Below are 20,684 nucleotides of genomic sequence, written 5' to 3' on the forward strand. Positions count from 1 at the left end.
GTGTGTCTCATTCAGTATTTTCGAGCTTCTAAGCAAACACTTGCCACCCGCCTAACTTGCCTGCTGTGTGGCCTCCCTGTAAGTCTCAACGCTAAAGGCTAACTACAAAAAATGAGTAAAGAAATTAAAAAAGACTAACTACGTATTAGTCTGTTTATCTCAAACTAGTTCTGACTCCAAAATGCCAAAAACGTCTCGCCTGTTCTGCAAGTGTCTTTGCTCAGTTCTAAACTCACTGAAGTTTTGCATAACTTAGATATTTTTAAGATTTAAAAGTTCAAGTGGAAATGGGGGCTGAGCCACGCAGACGGGATGGAGCGGTCCCTCACCGCTGGGCGCGGACGACCGTGCCGTCGGGGAAGGCGCTCTCCTCCTGCCCGTCGGCAAACACGCGCTTCACGGTCTGGTCCGGAAATGTGATTTCTTTTCTCCCATCTGGGAAGTGTTTTTCTGTTCAAAAAGGTGACATAAGTATCATGTTTCTAAAGGGAAGGGAGAATGTCGTAAGGCGGGGGCCGAGCAAGTGTCTACCTATCTGTCCGCTGGAGAAATGCAGGACCTCCAGCCCTCCTGGGAACGTCGTGTGGGTGGTCTGGGCGCCCGCGTAGTAGTAGATCTGTGAAGACACAAGGTCACTGCCGTTCCCACGGAGATATCTGCACCGCGGGCAGAACCGGCCCCGAGGAGACCTACCACTCTCTCGTCTGGCAGCACCTGCTTCACGTCACCATTGAAGAAGGTCACTGTGACGGTCTTCCCGTCTGCACTCACTTCCTTGCGAGTTCCATTCGGAAACAATATAACACGGCACCCGCTCTCATACACCTTTTCTACCTGCGGAAAACAAGGTTATCGCTGCGTATGGTTTCCTCCTGAGACCACGTGACAGACAGCCCTAATTTTCTCCCTAATTGCCTACATTGAAATTTTTCATAGTGAAGAGTTAAACATTCTCTCGAAAGGAGAGAAAAGTTAATAAACTCATGACAATCACCATTCCCATCACTTCAAAACACTTTTTGGTGGACTTTTTATAAAGCAAGCAGCAGGCGTCACTCACCTGTAAACACGTCAGTGGAGATCTGTAACGAAAGGCTTTTCCCTAAGCTACCAAGCCATTACACCACCAAGTCATACCCATCCATACCGTTCCCCTCACACACACAAAGTTCATTTGAGGCAGGATCAAAACAAGGTCCACACATGACACTGGGTTACTGTGCCTCTTAAATCTCAATGTTTAAGTCATCTCCTGCTCCCTTTTTAATGCCTATTGCTTGTTGAAGGAACTGGGTCACTGAGCACGGCTTCCCACCGTGGTCCCTTTAGCATGCGCTCATGGCCCCTGCATTTCCTAAGAGACCAGGAGTCAGATCCAGGTGCTTTGCTAACTTCCAGCTGAATTATCCAGACAGGAATACTTCTAGGTGCTGCTGTGAGCTGCGTACGGCCATGTGCTCTGCAGCACAGTGTGCAGTGTCCTCCTGGCCCCTGGGCAGACCAGGTCACGTCCGCCTGACACCCTCGATCCTCCACCTGTGGCTTCAGGAATTACTGGTGACTCCTGCCCAGATCTGTGACTTCATCAGAGGTCGCAATCTGCTGATTCCCTAATTTCCTCATTCTCATTTCATTAACTGGAATTCTAAAAAAGAAAAGCTGTCCTCATCACTGGCAGGGAACTCTGGCCTTATTTCAATTAAAATAGATCAGATTAGGATATTTGGCAAAGTAAGTTTTCGACAAACCTGAGGAAAGATGTCCTTGACACCTCCCCAGTACAGAGCCGTGTACGCCCCTTCCCTCCTCATCCATCCTTGAGTGGAGAGCCCAGGCGGGCAGCCTCCGCTCACCCTGCTCCCTGGGCACAAGAAGGAAACCCCGCAGGCTGGCTGGCCTCACCCTGCGGCTTTTACAAAGTGCCCACATGACATGACTGGGGCCGTGGGCTGTGTGTGGAGAGGCAGGTCCAGCCACACCCAGGTGCGCCGTTCAAAAGCGATCGACGGCCTTAAAGATCAGTTATGTTAGAATCGGGCACTTTGACTCTTTTAACCCACATTCGGTCCTTATAGTATTTTAATTCTCACCTTTCCATCAGGATGACTGATTTCTCCCTGAATCGGTTCTTTTTCTTCTTCATCCTCTTCATATTCAGGGTCTGGCAAGCCCACTGGTTCGGGAGGCTCCCTGGGTGAGGCTGGCTGTAAGGACAAGAGGCTCTCAGCTGTCCTAAAGGACATTTCAAGCAGCTACAGCTTACACTCATTTTCAAAATCCAGATTCTACTATTATAGGGTTCTGTGACTACTGTTCAGTTCATATGTAACACAATTTCAATGCTAAGTAAAAACCCTCCTTTATAAATAAATGGTTTAGGAACTTAAGTCAGATATCTGATCAATTTCAAGCTGAAGTAATCTATGTTTGAAAATAAAAAATACAGAGAGGTTTACTTGTCTCTTGTCCAAACTGCACAAATCACGAGGCGGCACAGACTTGGGTCTTTGAGATGGTTTGCCTGTCAGAATGTAATTGTCAGAGTTAGCTTTACTATTCAATTGAAAGTTTTAAATTTACTTTAATAATTATAGTCGAATATTTCCTTAGTTCATATTTCCTTTGTGAACTGCTGATCTCTGGCCATTAAGGAAGTCTTAATTCCCTTCCCTAGTTTGTAGGAGTTCATCGCGTAAGTTCAGACATTTATTCAGGTACTTGAGTCCTGAGTGACCAAGAAAGAAAAAGACAGGACCTGTTCCTGAGCGTTCACCAGCAGGACACCGGTGCTCAACTAGCCTCACAGGCAGACCCTAAGGTGCTGTGGGGACCGCCCCAGAGACCAGGTCTGGGCGTCCAAGAACACAGAGTCTGACTTAAAGCATTAATTGGGATTTAATTACAATCTAGACCCAATGGCTGTAGTCTCAAGTTTTTCAGTCGTGATCAATACACCACGTCATGTGCTATATTGGTGACACACGTAATAAAATAAGTGTGCACACACACCATCACCACCAAATTTTTAAGATATAGAAGCTCTAATATTTTCTTCCCATACACCAAAATGTCATATAAACACTCGCAAATCTGAAGTGTTTAAAGCAAGTATCAGGACCCGACTCGCATGCTAAAAACTCGAGTGGCTGCTGTCGCTACAGCGAGAACAGACCAGAGAAGACTAAGAGGCAAAGAGCCCAGTCAGGAGACCGGGAGGCGCCCGGGAAGGCTTGCGCGGTATCCATGGAGACGGGCGATCCACAGCACTGTCGAGTCACTGGGCACAGGTCCCAAACTGCCAGCGTGAGCCGTGTCCTGCGTTCCCCCTGCCGAGCTGCCTCAGAAGGTGACCACCCGAAGCGGAAGGCTGCTTCCGGGGTGAGGGAAGAAGCAAAGGGCGCCAGGAGCACACGGAGGGTCTGGCCGGAGCGGACGGGACGGCAGGCGGCTCTGGTTCTGATCCGATGAAGAAAGAACCACGCCCTCCGCCTTCCACAGGAAGGACTGACACCCCCTTTGTGCAGGTGAGGAAATCGGGCTGAGAGAGACTGAAGGACCCGCCAGGGCGGCTGTGCTGCTCAAAGCCACTGGCCCAGGGGTCAACCGTGGTTTCAGTCCACGGCTGGGAACCGGTGTGGCAGGGCTGACCTGGGCTCCACATGGGTTCCTGACCTCACGGTGGTCGGCACCCCAACCCCGACCCTGTTCAAGGGTCGACCGTACAGAAATGACAGCAGAGAGGAAACTAAGATTTAGAGAGAGTTCATCGCCAGCGAGCGCTGTGGGCTCTCGTCCGCACGGGCAGCGTGTGAAGAGCGGGGGAGAGGGCAGGCTGCTGCTCAGAGATATTACAGGCATCTTAAAAAGTGAGAGCTGACGACCTCCCCAACCCAGGGAGGGACCTGGACACCCAAGCCCACCAAGCCCACAGCTCAAAGGACACCTATTCTCTCCATGCGGAAAGACTGCCCCCAGGACACACCGTAACGAAACCGTCCAAAATCGATGATGAAGACTCTCAGAGGCAGCCGGAGGGGAAGAAGAAACCTACAAGGGCCCCTCTGGCCAGCAGCAGCTTCTCGGCAGGTCTCTGAGGCCGAGGGAGGGCAGGACGACGTGCTCAAAGTGCGGAAGGGGAGAAACGCCAGCCAGGGGTACTCTGACGTTACTCTTCCGAAATGGAGAAACGAGGCTACGTGACCGGCCTTGCACGGAGCGCCGGGAGGAGGGCTTCCGGCTGAAGCAGACGCGTGGGGCACACGGGGAAAGCTGAGACCCTGGGGAGAAGGGTGTATCAAACGCTTCCTTATAAAAGCAAAAGTAGTAAAAATGGCGAGAGCTGCTGAAATGTACTAATAGCGTAAAAGGTAAACTGGGACGTCAAACGCAAAGGGAGGAGTGAAGGGGTGGCCTCTACCGGTGACGGGAGCTAAGCTGCTAACCAAACGGGCTGTTTGACCTGTCGTGTGTCAGCCTCGTGGTAACCACAAGCACAAATCTATAGATCTGATCCATGAAAAAGGAAACAGAGCACATCGCCACAGAAAAGCACCACAGAAAACCACCAATTTACAAAGGCAGGCAAAAAAGGAGGGAAAAGAGGATCAATGGAAATACAAAACAACCAGAAAGCAATCAATAAGACGGCAGTAGTGAGTCCTTACTTATCAATAATCATCTAATGCAAATGGACTGGATGTGCCAATCGAAAGGCACAGAATGGTTAAATGGATTTAAAAAAACATGGAAAGCAAAACCATGGGTGGGAGGAAACTGCCATAGTAGTGCGGGACTTCGGCACTCGCTCTGCGACGGGCACATCGCCCAGAGAGAAAACCAACAAGCGAACGCCGGAACCGAGTCGGACTCTAACCAAATGAACTTAACAGACAGCAGGGCAGCCCACCCACGAGCAGCAGAACACACGCTCAGTCTAGTGCACGTGGAACACTCTCCGGGACAGACCGGATGACAGACACCAAACAAGTCAGCGAATTGTAAAAGATGAAGTCCCCCCATTTTTTCTGACCACAACGGTATGGAATTAGTCATCAGCGAGAACAGGGAAGCTGGGAAATCTACACATATGTGGGAGGTAAACAGCACACTTCTGAAAAACAACCGGGTCAGGGAACGCAAAAGGGACATTTCTTAAAATCTCAAAAAAGGGAAAATGTAAACACGGCATACCAACACCTATGGGATGCTGCGATAGTAGGTGTAAAAATGTGTGTACATACTAAAAAATTAGAAAAACGTCAACGCTAACTTTATATCTCAAGGAACTAGAACAAGAACAAATTAAGCCCAAAGTTAGCGGAACAGAGGAAATACTAAAGAGGACACTGGAAACAAATTGACAGAGACCAGAAAAACAATAGAATCAACAAAACTAAGCTGGTTTTCTAAAAAGATACAACTCACGGACTTTAGCTACACTAAGAAGACGCACATACATAAAACTGAAAGAGGAGACAGTACAACTGACACGATACAATCAAGATCAAACGTGACTACTATGAACAGCTACATGGCCGCACTAGATAACCTGGGGGAAACGGATGCATTCCTATAAGCACATAACCTGCCTGGACCGAACCAGGAGGAAACAGAAAATCTGGCCATACCGATAAGGAGTTAAAAGACTAGAGTGAGTCGATAATCAAACACCTCCCAATACAGAGAATCCAGGACTGGACGGCTTCACTGGCAAACCCTATAAAACCCTTGAAGAATTCATGCCAATCCTCCTCAAACTGTAACAAAATATTGAAGGGGAGGAACAGTTCCAAACTCATTCAGCAAGACCAGCATTGCCCTGACACCAAAGCCAAATAAGGCCACGTCGAGAAAAGAAAGCAAGACTGGCATCCCTGATGAGCACGGGTCCAAAAATTCTCAACAAAACATGAGCAAGCCAAACTCAAGAACACAGTAAAGGGATCACACACCATGACCGAGTGGGGCCTATCCGCGGGATGCAAGGATGGCTCAACGTACACAAATCGACAGACACAATCCATTAACAGAATGAAAGAAAATCACGTGACCATCCCGACAGACGCAGAAAAAGCATTTGACAAAACACAACACTCTTTTATGATAAAAAAAAAAAAAAGACTGGGTATAGAAGGAATGTATGGAGCTCAACATAATAAAGGCCATATAGGACAAACCCACACTTAACATTACACTCAATGGTGAAAAATTGAAGTTCTCCCTCTAAGATCAGGAACAAGACAAGGATGCCTGCTCTCGTCATTTCTATTCAACATAGTACTGGAAATTCTAGCTACAGCAATTAGGCAAGACAAAGAAAAGGTGAACTGGGAAAGACGAAGTAAAATTGTCATTATTTGCAGGTAATATTATTTTGTATATAGAAAATCCCAAAAAATCAAAAAACTGTTGGAACTAATCAATGAATTAAGTAAAGTTGCAGGATATAAAATCAACATATGAACATCAGTTGTACTTCCATACACTAAAAAAGGAACAGTTTAAAAATTAAGAAAAGTATACAATTCACAAAACCATCCAAAATCAAAACTACCTAGAAATAAATTAAGCCAAGGGAGATCTGTGACAAAAACTATAAGACTGTGCTGAAATAAATCAAAGAGGCACAAACAAATGCAAAGACCTCATGTTCTTGCATCAGAAAAATACTGTTAAAACGTCCATACTACCCAAAACCACCTATAGGTTCAGCGCAACCCCTATAAAATTCCAATGGAAATAGGAGAAACAATCCTAAACTCTGTACAGAACCACAAGACTCTTAATTGCCAAAGCACTCCTGAGAAGGAACAAAGCCAGAGTCATCACAATCCTGACTTCAAACCACAAGGCTACAGTGAGCCAAATGGCACGGTGCTGGCATAAAGCGGACACGCAGACCTATGGAAATGAACAGAGCGCCCAGAAATCAACCCCCACATATACGGTCAGCTGACACTCACCAAGGGAGCCCCACCACCCAGTGGAGAAGAGAGAGTCTTCTGCCCACGGTGCTTGGAAAACTGGGTAAATACATGGAGAACACGGAACTGGACCCTATCTCACACCATGCACTAAAACCAGCATGAAACAGATCGGACTTAACACTTGACCCCGTGCAAATTTCTAAAAGCAGCTCAGTAACATGGGCCTCAGTGATTTCTCGGCTGTGACACCGGAAGCACCGACGAGCTGACAAGGCAGCCCGCAGATGGGGGAGCAGTTCTGTGAGCCAGTGTCAGGGAGGAGGTCAACACCCATCCAAATACGCGAAGAACTCGAACAGCTCAAGACAACAAAAAATCCAATTAAAAAATGAGCACAGGAGCTGGATTGCCATTTTTCCAAAAAAGACATCCCAAGGGCCAAGAGGTACACGAAAGGCTGCTCGCCATCACTCATCGTCAGGGAGATGCAAATCGCCCCACAGTGAGACGTCCCCTCGCCCCCGTGTGAACGGCCATCATCAAAGGTGAGCGGTAACCAGTGCTGGCAGGGCACAGGGAAGAGGGGGCCGCCCGCGTCACTGGCGGGGCTGTGAACTGGAGCAGCCACCACGGAAAACACCGCGGAGGTTAACAATGGAGCGACCTACGCCCCACTTCTCAGAATACACCGAAGGAAATGAAGCCGCGTCCGGAAGGAAGGCGTGCTCCGCCACGCTCCCTGCGGCGTCATTCACAGCAGCGCAGACGTGGAAGCAGCCTGGGTGCCCGTCGATGGGCGACTGGGTGAGGGCGCGGCACATACACCACGGAGGGTTACTCGGCCATAAAAAATGGTGGACTCTCACCCTTTGTGACAGCGAGGATGCCGAGTGAAATAACCCTGACGGAAAAAGACAAACACCGTGTGACCCCACCCACGTGTGGAATCAATCCTAAAGAACAAAATAAATGAACAAGAACAAAAAACCCAGACAAGCTCACAGACACAGAGAACTAACTGATGGCTGCCAGACGGGAGGGGGGTGGGGGAGGCTGGGTGAAAATGGTGACGGGAGTAAGAAACGGTCACGAGACGTGAAGCACAGGCAGCAGAGGGACTGTGGCCAGTGATACCATAGTAACCGGGTGGTGTCAGGTGGGTACGGACCAACCAGAGGTGTCACTTCATCAATTACACAAACGTCTAACCCCTAAGCTGTGCATCTGAAAGGAACATAAAAAATACTGAGTATCAGCTTTAATTGAAAATAAAATAAAGCTATAGAGAGACAGTTGCAGTCCTAGCAGAGTGGCAAACCCGTACCTCTGACAGCACCGAGCGCAGACACTGCTGGTGAGAGTAAAACCCTCGGAAAGCGCCCTAGCAAGCTCTCCTAAAGGCACTCCTCCGGCTCCGCCGTACCCGGCTCTAGTGCGTGTCCTGGAGAAGCGGGCGTGTACAGAAGTGTGCAAAAACATTCCCAGCGTCACCGATTAATGTCCTGAAACTTTGAAAAAATTCACCACCAACAGAAGAATAGCACATTGTAATAGAGTCTTAATTTTGCAGTGAAAATCATCAACATGACTGAATCCCAGAAACAATGGCTAGTGAAGGCTCAAATTCAAGTGAAGTTTTTTCAGGGCGGCACCTGGGAGAAGAAGCTATAAGGAAAAACAGTGTAGCAGGATCATGGAAGGCTCAGGTCTGGGTGCTTCTAATCCACTCATCTAGCGGGTGGTTAGCCAAGTTCTTCCTTTATAACTCAAACCGCGTATGTTATAGCCACTTTCCTCAATTCACAAACAATTTCTAAAACTTCCAGGGAAAGTCCCAGTTGTGAAAACAAAAGCTTGTAGAGCAGTACGTTCATGACTGAGAAGTATGACTTAAGAGTCATGAAAAAAGAATGACAAAGTCAACATAACAAGGGAAAACGTGTATATGCAAAACACGAACCGAAGAGCTGAACGCGGACTGGGACAAGACACTGGCAGTGCTTCTAGCTGACAAACGCTTGGGACACAGAATCATTAACTTCAAAAAGGAGAAAAACACCGCACGCCCAGTTTTCAGCGGGCGCAAGACCTGAACAGCAAGCCACAGGACACCGAAGGGCCTGCTGCTCGCACAGCGATGCCCGCGCGACCTCGTCGGTCAGTGCCCGGGGGGTGCAACCTCGGTCGCACCGCCTGCCGCCCCACGCCCACCGGATGAGCCTGACTCGCAGCATCAAGGGCCGGAAGGCACGCAGCTCACTCTGCCGAGGGGAAAAGGAGCTGGTCAGACGACTGGACTGGCGAGCCCAGGGCGGCCTGCCCCGTGCAGACCTGCTGTGACCACGACCTCCCACGCCAACAGGTCCCCAGAGACGGTCCCCAGCCGGCTCGTTCTGTTGACCAAGTGCCCCGACAAGGTAGCAGCTGGCGAGTGTACGTGGGCCCCGAATCACCACCAGGCAGCCGGGAACCAGTGTGGTGGCTGAGGGGCACACTGCAGACACAGGCGGGGACGACGCGTACCGTGCGGGTCACGGGCACGACGCGGGGACGGGGAGAACGGGCATGAGTGCTGTCGGGGCGGAAGTCGGGGCGGGGAGCAGGACGCGCGGGCTTCGACTAGAGCCACAACGTGTTATGTCTCAGCTGGGTATCAATTCTCTGAGCTCCTGAAGTGTTTCCTAGGAAGATCACACAACTCCTTACCTTGTGTGGGCGACGTGTTTTTCTTGTGTTTTTCTAGCTGGGTTCCTGAAGAACTCTGACTCTTTTGGATTCGAACGGATGGATTCTGCAGGAGGAGAGAACAGAATACGAAATGAGTGCCAGTCTACACAGTAGTACGATGAGCAGGCAACTCGGCATCCGACGAGAATGCTCTAGGTTTGATCGTCTGTTGTTTTCATTCATCACTAGGCTAGCGTGAGTAAGCTGCTGTCTGGGAGTGCACACGCACGCACACGCATGCGCACACGCACACGCACACACACACAGGCTTGGAAATGCATTCATCCCGCAAGTAAAGGCCTGGCAGGCAGCGTACAGCAGAACGGTCTCTGAGACTGTTGGCAGGTGAGCCAGAGAGGAGGGCAGGGCCCCGGGCCGCCTCAGCCCAGTGATCGCTGCCCTCGTCAGGCTCCAGCGAGCCCCAGGTCCCGCTGAGAAGACCCCTGGCAGCTGTCCCCTCGCAGGGACGGAGCTGCTGCACGCAGAGCTCACACCCCAGACTTAGGGCTCGGGTCCACGTCTGCCAGGCCCCCATTGCCATTTCCAACCAACATCTCTCTTGCCTCCCAAGCCGCAGCACGGCCTCCCTCCTGCCAGACGAGCGGGTCTGAGGCCGCAGCCTCTGCCCCTGGCCCTCCCTCCGGCCTCGGCTGAGCTCTGCCATGGGCAGGCTCCAGAGCCGGTCATTACCACCACCCGCAGCATCAGTAACTGCGAACTCTGCCCTTCAGAGCCCTCGAACGCAGGATGTGGAGCATGCTATGAGCTAACGGGCCGGGTCTACCCAAAAGGCAGTGCCGTGAAATGCTCAAGTATCAGGAGTGAGACGCCACAATTTCTGCAGTTACCTGCAGATGGTCCAGCAACGCACCTCCACACGAACACGGCAGAACGGTCCTGGGGGCTGAACCAGGCGAGCAGCCAGGTGTCCGCCACACTATTCCAGTTCCAATTTGGGGAACCTGGCTGAGGAGGGCTAGTCCCCCTTCCAGCTGCCACCGTCCCCCAGCTCACCCCTCTAGCACCCTGACCCCACACTGCTCACAGCTGCAGGGCCTGCGATTCACGGGTCCCTGTGTCTGTCCCTCACAGCGTGGAGCCCACGGCCTTCTCTGCAGCTGACGTGTACAGGCCATTGCTGTCACTCCTGTCGCTCTGTCAACTCCCCTGCCCCTCTCCCTGCGGTGTCCCCGATGCCTGCTCTCCACCACTCCCCCATGCCCAGAAAGCAGAACAGGGAAACGGTGCAAGCCCCTGCCCCCTGAACATGAGCCTGGCCTGCGAGGGCCCCCAGCACCCCCGGAAGCACACCGGCTCCCTGCCCCTCCTGTGCGCTCCTGGGCCCCTTCCTGCGTCACACCCACACCCCGTCCATCGGCAGGTCCCGCCCACACCTGCCCCCCACAGTGCCGCCCCCCAGGCCAAGCCACGACCAGCTCCGAGGCCCCCACCACGAAGCCCTGTCTGTGTTCCTGGCTGTGCCCACAGACAGTCCCGTCCCCGAGCCTCCAGAGGGGGCAGAGGCTGAGGCCCCAGCGGGCCCATTGACCTCAGGGTCTAAAGACCCCCAGGGCCCACCCAAACGCTTCAGGCCTAAGGATGCCTGCACCCCGCCTCCTTCACGGCTGCCTCGTCCCCTCCTGTGCGCCCCACTGACCCTGCTCCGGCTTCCCTGTCAGTCGTGGACGCGTCCTGCAGCCCCGAGAGAAACGGCACAGTGAGAGCCACGTAACACCCACGAATGAGGCGAGCGAGTGAGGCTCCCGCAGCGCCTCGTCCACGTCCTCACGGACGGCACCGCCAGGGCCACCCTCTCAGCGAGGCCCTCCCTGCCCCTCGCCCAACAGTGGCTGCTGCCCCTCCCTGCTTTTCCTCCTCAGTTTCTGTCGCCGAGTCGCAGAGCATGTATTTTATTTACCTTATTTGCAGTCTTTCTCCCCCACTGGGGCATTTAGGTCCTGAGAGAGCGAAGACGTCCGTCTCCCTGTTCACCGTGTCCCCGCACAGCCCAAAAGCAGTGCCAGGAGAGCGGGGCTGTGAACGGGGGTGATGGAGCCCCCGCTCCCTGACTGCCACGTGCCTGCAAACTCTCCCTGGGCCGGTTCTAACCGAGACCGTCTGCCCACTGGGCTGCAATCCTCATGAGAATCATCCACAGGAACCTGAACACCATCTGCAGGGCAATGCTCACGCGCCCGTTTGACTCGTGGCGCAGAACGCAGGGCACACGTCGCCTCGCCCCTGCTCACGGGCTGCGCCTCACGGCACAGCAGTCGCCTGCCGTGTGGCCGTCAGTGGCCTTCAGCCCCAGAGCTCGCCTCGTCCGGCAGCGCCAAGGCTGTCCCCGGGCACCACGAGCCCCTCACTCAGTCCTGCAGCACTGGCACCCACCCCTCCCGCTGTCTCCACGAAGCCGACTGCCCACATATTTCACAAGCCCACCGAGGTGACAAGGCCGCTGTCCCCAAACCTACCAGGGCCCCCTCTCTCTTCGCGGCAGCCCCGCACTGGCCCGCCTTGGTGCTGCTCTCGGTGGCCTCTGCCCTCTTCCAGGCGTCCAGTCGGAATCTTTCCATCACTTTTATTTCTTCCCGGAGGTCCGTGTTCTCTTTGACCAACATCTCTATCTGGCTTCTAAGACGGCCATGTGTACTTGACCATTTTGCTTCCTTTCTTTTCAAATCTTCCTGTAAGTCAGCCACCTGCTGTTTCAAAGCCTTCAAAAAATTTTAAAAAGCATTACTAGAATTAATGCAATAGAAGAGACACGTCAACGAAACGGCCGGCCCCGCACAGGGAGCAGAAAGAGGGCGCCTAGTCACTCCCACTCTGGTTACACTGGCTTTTTCGGGGAAGAGGGAAAAGTTCAGGCCAGAGCCTCACCGCACACCACCGACAGAACCAACGGGTGTCAGGACAGGACGAGGCAGGTGCCACACGGAAGTCCTCCGCGACGACACGGCCGTGTTGTGATGAAGGCCTAAACTAGATACTGCTTGAAACAGAACAAGTGGACAATATGTGGAGAAGATTCCTGGGAATTCATTACAAACTGACCACGAATTGAAGGGAAGAATAAAAGATTCGCATTCAAAAATACCAGCCCTGAAAACTGATTCTATTTGGAATTTATTAGAAACAAGGTTTAGGAAAACGAGTTTTAGACGGACTGAATGACATAAGTGAAGCAGCTCCCAGAAATCTCCAGAAGCAATCTAAACGGCACGACAGAAACCGAGTCCGACGTCAGAAGCAAGGGGAGCCTGGCCACCCACACGGCACAGGCAGGCGAAGTCACGGGGCCCGAGCGAGACGGAGGAGCGGAGACGGGCACAAGCAGGGATCCTCCCCCCGCCCCACACGCACCTCGCCACAGCCAACACAGCACCCAGGAGGAAACGGGCTCAGCGGACTCCCCCTTGGGGGTCACACCTGGGCCTGGTGGGGCCAAGGCTCAAACCCCAGTCCTCCGCTGAGAAAACGCGTGAAACCAGGCCAGGAACCTCCCTGCACGCCAGCCTCCCAGTTTACAAAACTGGGCCGTGACCAGTACATGAGCAGGGTCTAACTGGGAAGCGTCTCTGTCGTGGGGGACACAGACTCTTACACTGAAACGTGTACGTCCAAACAGGTGGAGAATCTGAAGGCAAATAAGCCAGACAGACAAGTACCACGGGGCTTCACCTGCACGTGGACTCTCAGGAGAAAGAACATTTCACAGAAATGGAGTGGAACGAGGGTGGGGGCAGCGACTCGACACAGAGCAAAGCAGAGCGGGGACAGCATGACCCCCGGGTTCTGCCCAAGTGCCGGGTCAGAGCCGCCCCACTGGACATGGAGACGGCCGGGGGAGGGACGGGCAGTTTACTGTGCGACACGCTGAGAGGTCAGAGACGCCAGACCCCCACAGAGGGCAATCCAGCCAGGACTGAAGCGGGGGCTCTTGGCACAGCAACATTTAAGCCATGAGACTGGATGTGACCGGCCGGTGAGGGGAAAGCCCAAGGCGTCAGGTTTCCTGAGTCAAAGGAAGAAACCACGTGGCAAAGAGCCAGGTCTCACGTGCCCCGAGAGGCGGCCACGGGGGAGGGGCTGCACCGCGACCGGAACAGCGGCCTAACGAGCGCGTGAGCAGGACGCACCCTCTGCAGACGATGCTTCGCGGAGCTTCCCGCAAAGCGGCCAACAGGGCTGTGGCTGACAGACGTGCGGTCAAGTTTCAGGAGTAAGCGTGAGCACGAACCGGCCACGGGCGGATGGAGGACGCGGGGCAGGGCTGCAGGAGCCGGGCCGCGCTGGGCCTATGAGGGCCTTGCCTGTGGGCGCGGACAGGCCCCCCAACAAAAGGGCGAGACCGAGCACTCGGGCTCACGTGCCGCGGGCAGCAGCAGGGCGGGACCCGCAGCAGGTTCTCAGCTGAGGGGGACGCGGGGCCTTCGGGGGAGACAGGGGGGCGGGGTGAGAAGGGGGGAAGTACCATGGGTCCTGGGGGGAGGGGACAGGGAGGCCACCTGTGGTCCGTGCTCACGACTGAGGTGAGCCCGCCCCCCAGGAAAGCTTTCTTCCAGCGAGTAGGCGTCCTGGGCGCACAGACGGCACGGGCAGGAGCCAAAGCACAGCGGCTTCCGTAAAGGGCGCAGAGAGCGCATTAGAGTAACGGTAACGACTCGGGTTTAAGGACGTGAGAGGGTGGATCTGAAGGTCCGAAGGGGACCGAAAGACCCTGGGGTCACAAGAATAGGAGGAGTGACAAAAAGCAATGTGTCTGGTCATGAAGGCTAGGAAATCGGGTTTAAAATGACAGCATGGATCCGTGAGCTTTACTAAGGGGAGGAGGGGCTCCCGGCCTTAGGCTGTGGGGGGCACCCCCAGACACGGCTTGCTGAGGCTTCCACCGCAAGGCCAGGAAGTCAGACCAACAGGTGGAAATGAAAGGCGCCTGCTCGAGAGACAACACACGACCGACATGCAGAGAGGGACAGAAGGGCCGCCTGCCAGGGACAGCAGGTGGCCTGTGAGGGAGGAAGAGCCCCGTGACGAGGGGCCTGAACGCCACGCTGCAGAGTCCACGCTGAGTCCAAGACGAAGCCACCTGAAGGGCTGTGAGCAGGAGACGTCAGGTGTCACGAGGGAAGACCAGCCGCGAAGGGGGGAGGGACGGGGTGGGGGGACGGGGGGAGGGACGGGGGGGACGTGGGGGGGGGCCGTGGGGGGGGCCGTGGGGAGGGGCGTGGGGACGTGGGGAGGGACAGGGGGACGTGGGGGGGATGTGGGGAGGGACGGGGGGAGGGACGGGGGGACGTGGGGGGCCGTGGGGGGGACGGGGGGAGGGACGGGGGGAGGGACGTGGGGAGGGACGGGGGGACGTGGGGGGGACGGGGGGGACGGGGGGGACGTGGGGGGGGCCGTGGGGGGGGACGTGGGGAGGATGGGGGCGGCGGAGCCGAGGCTGCACCCGGCGAAGGACAAAGGCACAGGTCGGACGGGAGGAGGGCTGCGGAAGGAAAGGTCAGGACACCAACGTCCTCGGGGGCCCAGGCTTCTACCCTGACTGCCGGGCGAAGGTCGGCAGCAAAGGAGGGGTCAGCAGACGGGGCGAGGCAGCCCCTGCACGAGGCTCACAGCCGTCCGTGGTGGGACGGGCACGCGCAGGTCTGCATCCGGCACGGCCGTGACCCACACCAGGGTGCGCGCTGTCGCTGAGAGCTCAGCGCGTGGAAGACGCCACGTGACGGAGAGGAAAACCAGCATGGACCCGGGACTGCAGAAGACGCGGCCGTCCCCCGGCGCTACCTTTACGACAGTGCCGACAGCAAGGACCGCACTGCGCCTGCGGCCGGTCCCCACGCAGAGGAGAAAGGAACGGGGCCCCCTGCAGCGGCAGCGGACTTCGGATCTGGGGGTTAAGGCAGGTGGTCTGAACCCACTGGCTGTTACAGAAAGCAGGGGCGCACAACACCCAGGGCCGAGGCACTGCCGAAGGACACGGGGCCGACGGGCTTACGGGCGCCCGCTGGTCAAGCGGGGACGTGGTCATCGACACGGAAATTTATAATCAGAGAAACGTGAGTTCGTAAGAAGCTATAAATCAGTAATGATGAAACGTAAATTCCAGAACAGAAAGTCTCACTCATTAACAATAACCCAGTGATCAGTACAAAACCTAGTCATAACGCATTCTCAGTTTATCGATTAAATAGTCAGAAGCGTTAACATCTTTAAAAACAACTGTACGAGGAAGGTTAGGTACACAGGCACACCTCATCACATGGCACGTCACAGACACCGTGTTTTCTTATGAATCAAAGGCTTGTGGCAACAGCACCGACCAATTCTGCAGGCGCCATTTCTCCAACATTATTTGTTCTCTTCTTGTCTGTCACATCCTGGTCCCCGTCTCCCCATCTCCTCAGGCCTCCCTGTTCCCTGAGACACCACAGCAGTGACATTAGGCCACCTAACCACCCCGCAGGGCCCTCTACGTGTTCTCATGAGAGGAAGTCCCGCGTCTCTCACCTTAAAGCAGAAGCTGGACATGACCGAGCTCGGTGAGGATGGCGGCTGGGCGCCGAGCTGGGCCAAACGCAAGGCCTCTCGTGAGTTGGCCAAGCCGTGAGTGCAAAGGGAAAGTTCTGGAAGGAAAGTAGCAGAGCTGCTCCAGCGAGCACACGAGTGAGAGCGCAAATCGGCCTCTTTGCTGATACGGAGGACGTCTCGGGTCAGGGAAGAAGTCAGCCCCCCACCCCCTCAAGCCAGAGCCTGGTCCAGAGTGAGGCCCTGCCTGACCCCGACCCTGTGAAGGCCGAGAGGCGAGGAGGCCGCAGGAGAAAAGGCTGAGGCTGGCAGAGGCTGGTCCATGAGGTTTAGGGAGAGAAGCCGTCTCCACGACGAGGTGCGGGGTGAAGCGGCAGGTGTCCAGGTCCCGCTAAGATGATCGCTGAAGGCGGCCGCACCGAACAGCAGGTTTTCGGTGGAGACGTAGCAGCCTCATACTGGAAGACGATGCCAGCTGGACTCTCGTGGCTGAGAGAGGTCCATGCCTGGCTTCGAAGCTCCCGAGGACAGGCTGACTGACTCTCGTTAGGGCCTGCTGCAGCCGGTGACTAAGTTAAAGCCAGTGCTCATTCAGCATTCTGAACACCCTAGGGCTTCAAGAATGACGCTCAGTCCGCTCCGCCTGGGCTCTGTGAGTGGAATGACAAGCTGGGTGACAACATCTGTTTACAACACAGTTTACTGAGTGTTCCAAGCCCACTGTTGAGACCTGCTGCTCAGAAGAAAGGATTCCTTCCCGAATACGACTGCTCGTTGACAAGTCACCTGGTCACCCAAGAGCTCTGGTGGAGACGGACAGTGAGATCGATGATGTTCTCACGCCTGCGAACACAACCATTCTGCAGCCCAGGGATCAAGGAGTGATTCTGAATTTCAGGTCTCGTTATTTAAGAAATGGTTCGTGTCAGCTGCAGCTGCTGCAGATGGTGATTCCTCTGACGGATCCGGGCACAGTGACCTGAAAACCTTCTGGAAAGGATTCCCCATTCGAGGTGTCATCAAGAACGTTCGTGATTCACGGGAAGAGGTAAAGCACTGACATGAACAGGGGTTTGGAAGAAGTGGATTCCAGGCCTGGTGGTTGACCCTGAGGGGTTCATGGCTTCGGTGGAGGAAGTCACCGCAGACGTGGAAACGGCAGGAGAACCAGGGTTAGCCGTGGAGCCCGGAGACGCGACCGAATTGCATCCTCGTGCTGGAACTAACGGGCGAGGAGTCGCTTCTCATGGATGAGCAAAGAGAGTGGTTTCTTGAGAGGAAAGCTCCCGGTGAGGATGCCGTGAAGGCTGCCGAAGCCACAACACGGGGCTGAGAACGTGGCCCAGACTTTGTCGGTGAAGCAGCGGGGGTCTGAGAGGACGGACTCCAGTGCTGAAGGACGTCCTGGGGGTAAAACACTGTCGCAGCATCGCGTGCTGCAGAGAAACTTCACGAAGGAGCCGGCGCAGCAGACTTCACTGTCTTGAGTAACTGCCACAGCCACCCGGCCGTCAGCAGCCACCACCTAGATTAGTCAGCGGCCACCAACGTCAAGGCGAGACCCTCCACCAGCAAAGACGCTATGACTCGCTGAAGGCTCAGGTGATGGTCAGCATTTTTTAGAAATGAAGTGTTTTCAGTCAGGGTAGGTACATTATTTTTACAGACATTTAACGGCTAACTCTGGGTCTCCTGCCATTTCCACGTCTGCAGTGACTTCCTCCACCGAATCCGTGAACCCCTCAGGGTCATGTACCGGGACTGGAATCCACTTCTTCCAAACTCCCGTTCATGTCAATGTTTTACCTCTTCCCCAAATCTGTGTATGACTCCCAAACTGGAACATTTATTGAGGTGATCTGGAACCAAAGTCGCTATATCTCCATTATGCCTGTACCATCTAATTTTATGATCTAAAAAGTGGAAGTGTGGCAACAAATGTTTGTTTTCTGTTAAGTGTATGCCTGTTTTTAAAGTATGTATTTGCAGAGTGGTAGAAAGAAGAGTAAATTCAGAAAACTGTGAATAAGCCAACGAGTTTAGGAGAAAGAAGGAACTGTACCCCAAACAGGAAGCGCTAGTGAATACCCGCGGTCACACACGAAACCAAGACCTCGGAGAGGGTCCAAGACGGAAATCGACACTAACAGAGCAGAGAAGGGCTCGGCATAAGCCGCCAAGTCAGGAGACAGACTGACGTCCTGGGGAGGAGAGCTGGCTGCGGCCTCCACCCCGGCACTGGCCGGAATGCTCTGCAACGGCCCAGCATGATGGCTGCCGGCCACACACCACTGCTGAGCACTTGGCACGAGGCTAATGTGACCGAGAAACCGAATTTCAATTAAATGTAAATAGCTCCATGTGGCCAATGGCTAGCTGACTGGACAGAACAGGCTTAGAGAATAAGAGGATACTTTTTTGCTGGAAAGGCACCAGGTTGCCATGCAGTAAAATCTATATGTTATTCGCACACAAGAAAGCAGCACCCCAAGAAGCAAGGTTGTCTGTTCTGTGTGAACCTCAGTGGAAAAAGAAGCCAAATCCTGAGCAACGAGGAGGAGGGGGAGGTAGGAATCGATCTTGGAATCCCGGGTGGTCTGCAAAGGTTGGTTTTCTCCTTTTGGGTCTGGTAAGAGTTTCATAACACAGCAAGGTATCAAAGTAAGTATTACGTTACTCCTAGGAGACTCAGAAACAATAAAAACAAAATGACAAACCCACTGTCCAGATATTTTAGAATAGATTATGGTTTTAAATTTAGTAAAAAGTTTTCCAATAGCTCGATTTAGTTTTAACTACTGTTTAAAGTTTTTGAAGTGTTCACAAAAAAAGAATGCTATATTTATATTATTATAACAATCTATAATCTATGTTATAGATTTTTTGAAAGAAATTCAAGTAAGTTTAACATTGATTTTTAACCTTTTTATCGAACAGGCAAAAAGCAAAAAACACTCCAATAATCGCTAGCAGAATTAACAACTGGCATAGGAAGAGAGGATCTGGCACTATCTGCCAAGGTACAAACCACCCCCCTTAACCCATCAACTTCATCACTCGCGGGGGTTTCCTCTCGGGCATACTTGAGTCTGTACGCCACGGGGGGCAAGGGCGACTTTGTGTTCACTCCCGCATCCCCGGCACATGCCGGCTCCATCGCAAGGGCTCAGTAACCGGCGAAGGACGAGGCAGAACGATGCCTGTGACGTGATGGGTGGACGTGGCCATTCAGGACACCGCTTCCCAGACACGGGAAACGGACGGAAGCAACGTGACTGAGCAGCCCAGTACGTTACGGAGGATTAGGTGCCAGAACAGGGGCAACGGGGAGAGGTTTCACTGCACGTTTTTAAGTAAAAAATTTAATAGATTGTTAAAATTTAACATATCAGATTTAATCAGCCGAGCATTAGCCAAAACACGGTCTGTGTTTCTTCCCACCAAAATAAAAATAAAAGAATTAAAGATCCTACTCAACATGGCATGCGGATGAGATGGAACAAAGATGGTGAGCGACGCGGGGAAGGGAGGAGATGGAAAGCGCCGGCGCCTCAGGCAGGGACCTGGACTGCGAGCCGCACTGGACGCAGAGCAGTGGGTGACGTTCGGAACACTTCCTTCGGCAAGTTACACTTTTACTGTTGATGGTGTACGATATAGCCATTTTTTCTTTCAGTTTTTTGTCTTCTCTTAGAAATCTCTGCATATGCCAATGCCATGAACATATTCACCTACATTTTTTCTAGTTTTAGCTAGAAATACATTCGTTCTTTTTCAGTACATTCCTTTGATCATGTCCATTTCTAACTTTGAAATGAACAGGATTAATAATTTGGCCTATCAGTGTTTAAGTTTTACAATTAACACCTAGTTAGTATATGGGCCTTAAATTAGTAGAAATGAACAAAACTAACAGTATTTGTTGTATCATGGGTCAAAGCCATTAACAAAACATTACACTGGTGAATTCCCAACTCCCAGCCTGTTAATTCATTCATATCGTTATTATAATCTTTTTTCCTTGGAGGCCTTTAGTAAGAAAATAACATATTTTACCCTTTAGAAGTCGGACTACAAAAGATGCTCCTGACGTGGTATCTCAGCCAGATGATCTGCTGAGTCAATTTCTCTTTGACACAACAAATAACTGAGGTTCTTACAAGACAGACTTCTTTACTAATGTACACGAGCAGAATGTAAAGAACCGGCATACCTGTATTTCTTCACGTTCCTTTTTATCTGGAAAAGTTCTTGCAACTGTAGTATACTTTTCAAAAACTTTGCGTTCCTTTTGTAACTTCCTCATTTCCTCCTTTTTAAACTCTTCTATTCGAGCCAATTCTTTTGCTTTCTGTTGTTCAAAGTCTGCGATTTCTTTCCTAAAATGACCAAACCATGTTATCATGTAAGGGGACCATCTCGTCACAATAATCCACGTGTGGTTAACCAAATGGAACACCAGTGGCAGCCTGGGATTAAGGCAGCCGTGGTGACTCC

At 52.9% G+C, this 20,684-nt stretch overlaps 1 protein-coding gene across 6 annotated transcripts in view; it reads right to left on the bottom strand.

Moving 5' to 3' along the window:
* Positions 1–20,684, bottom strand: part of CENPJ (centromere protein J) — a 40,860-nt gene that overhangs the window by 1,346 nt on the left and 18,830 nt on the right. For all 6 annotated transcript variants that reach the window (XM_016130844.2, XM_016130834.2, XM_036228442.1 and 3 more), the window contains 8 exons: positions 20,401–20,566; positions 12,128–12,370; positions 9,633–9,717; positions 2,457–2,521; positions 2,091–2,204; positions 694–834; positions 532–616; positions 330–450 (listed from right to left, as the gene is read on the bottom strand). In XM_016130844.2, coding sequence (XP_015986330.2) covers positions 330–450; positions 532–616; positions 694–834; positions 2,091–2,204; positions 2,457–2,521; positions 9,633–9,717; positions 12,128–12,370; positions 20,401–20,566 — 1,020 coding nt within the window. The remainder of the gene's footprint in view (positions 1–329; positions 451–531; positions 617–693; positions 835–2,090; positions 2,205–2,456; positions 2,522–9,632; positions 9,718–12,127; positions 12,371–20,400; positions 20,567–20,684) is intronic.

Source organism: Rousettus aegyptiacus, unplaced genomic scaffold (assembly GCF_014176215.1).
Source record: "Rousettus aegyptiacus isolate mRouAeg1 unplaced genomic scaffold, mRouAeg1.p scaffold_m13_p_11, whole genome shotgun sequence".
NCBI lineage: Eukaryota > Metazoa > Chordata > Mammalia > Chiroptera > Pteropodidae > Rousettus > Rousettus aegyptiacus.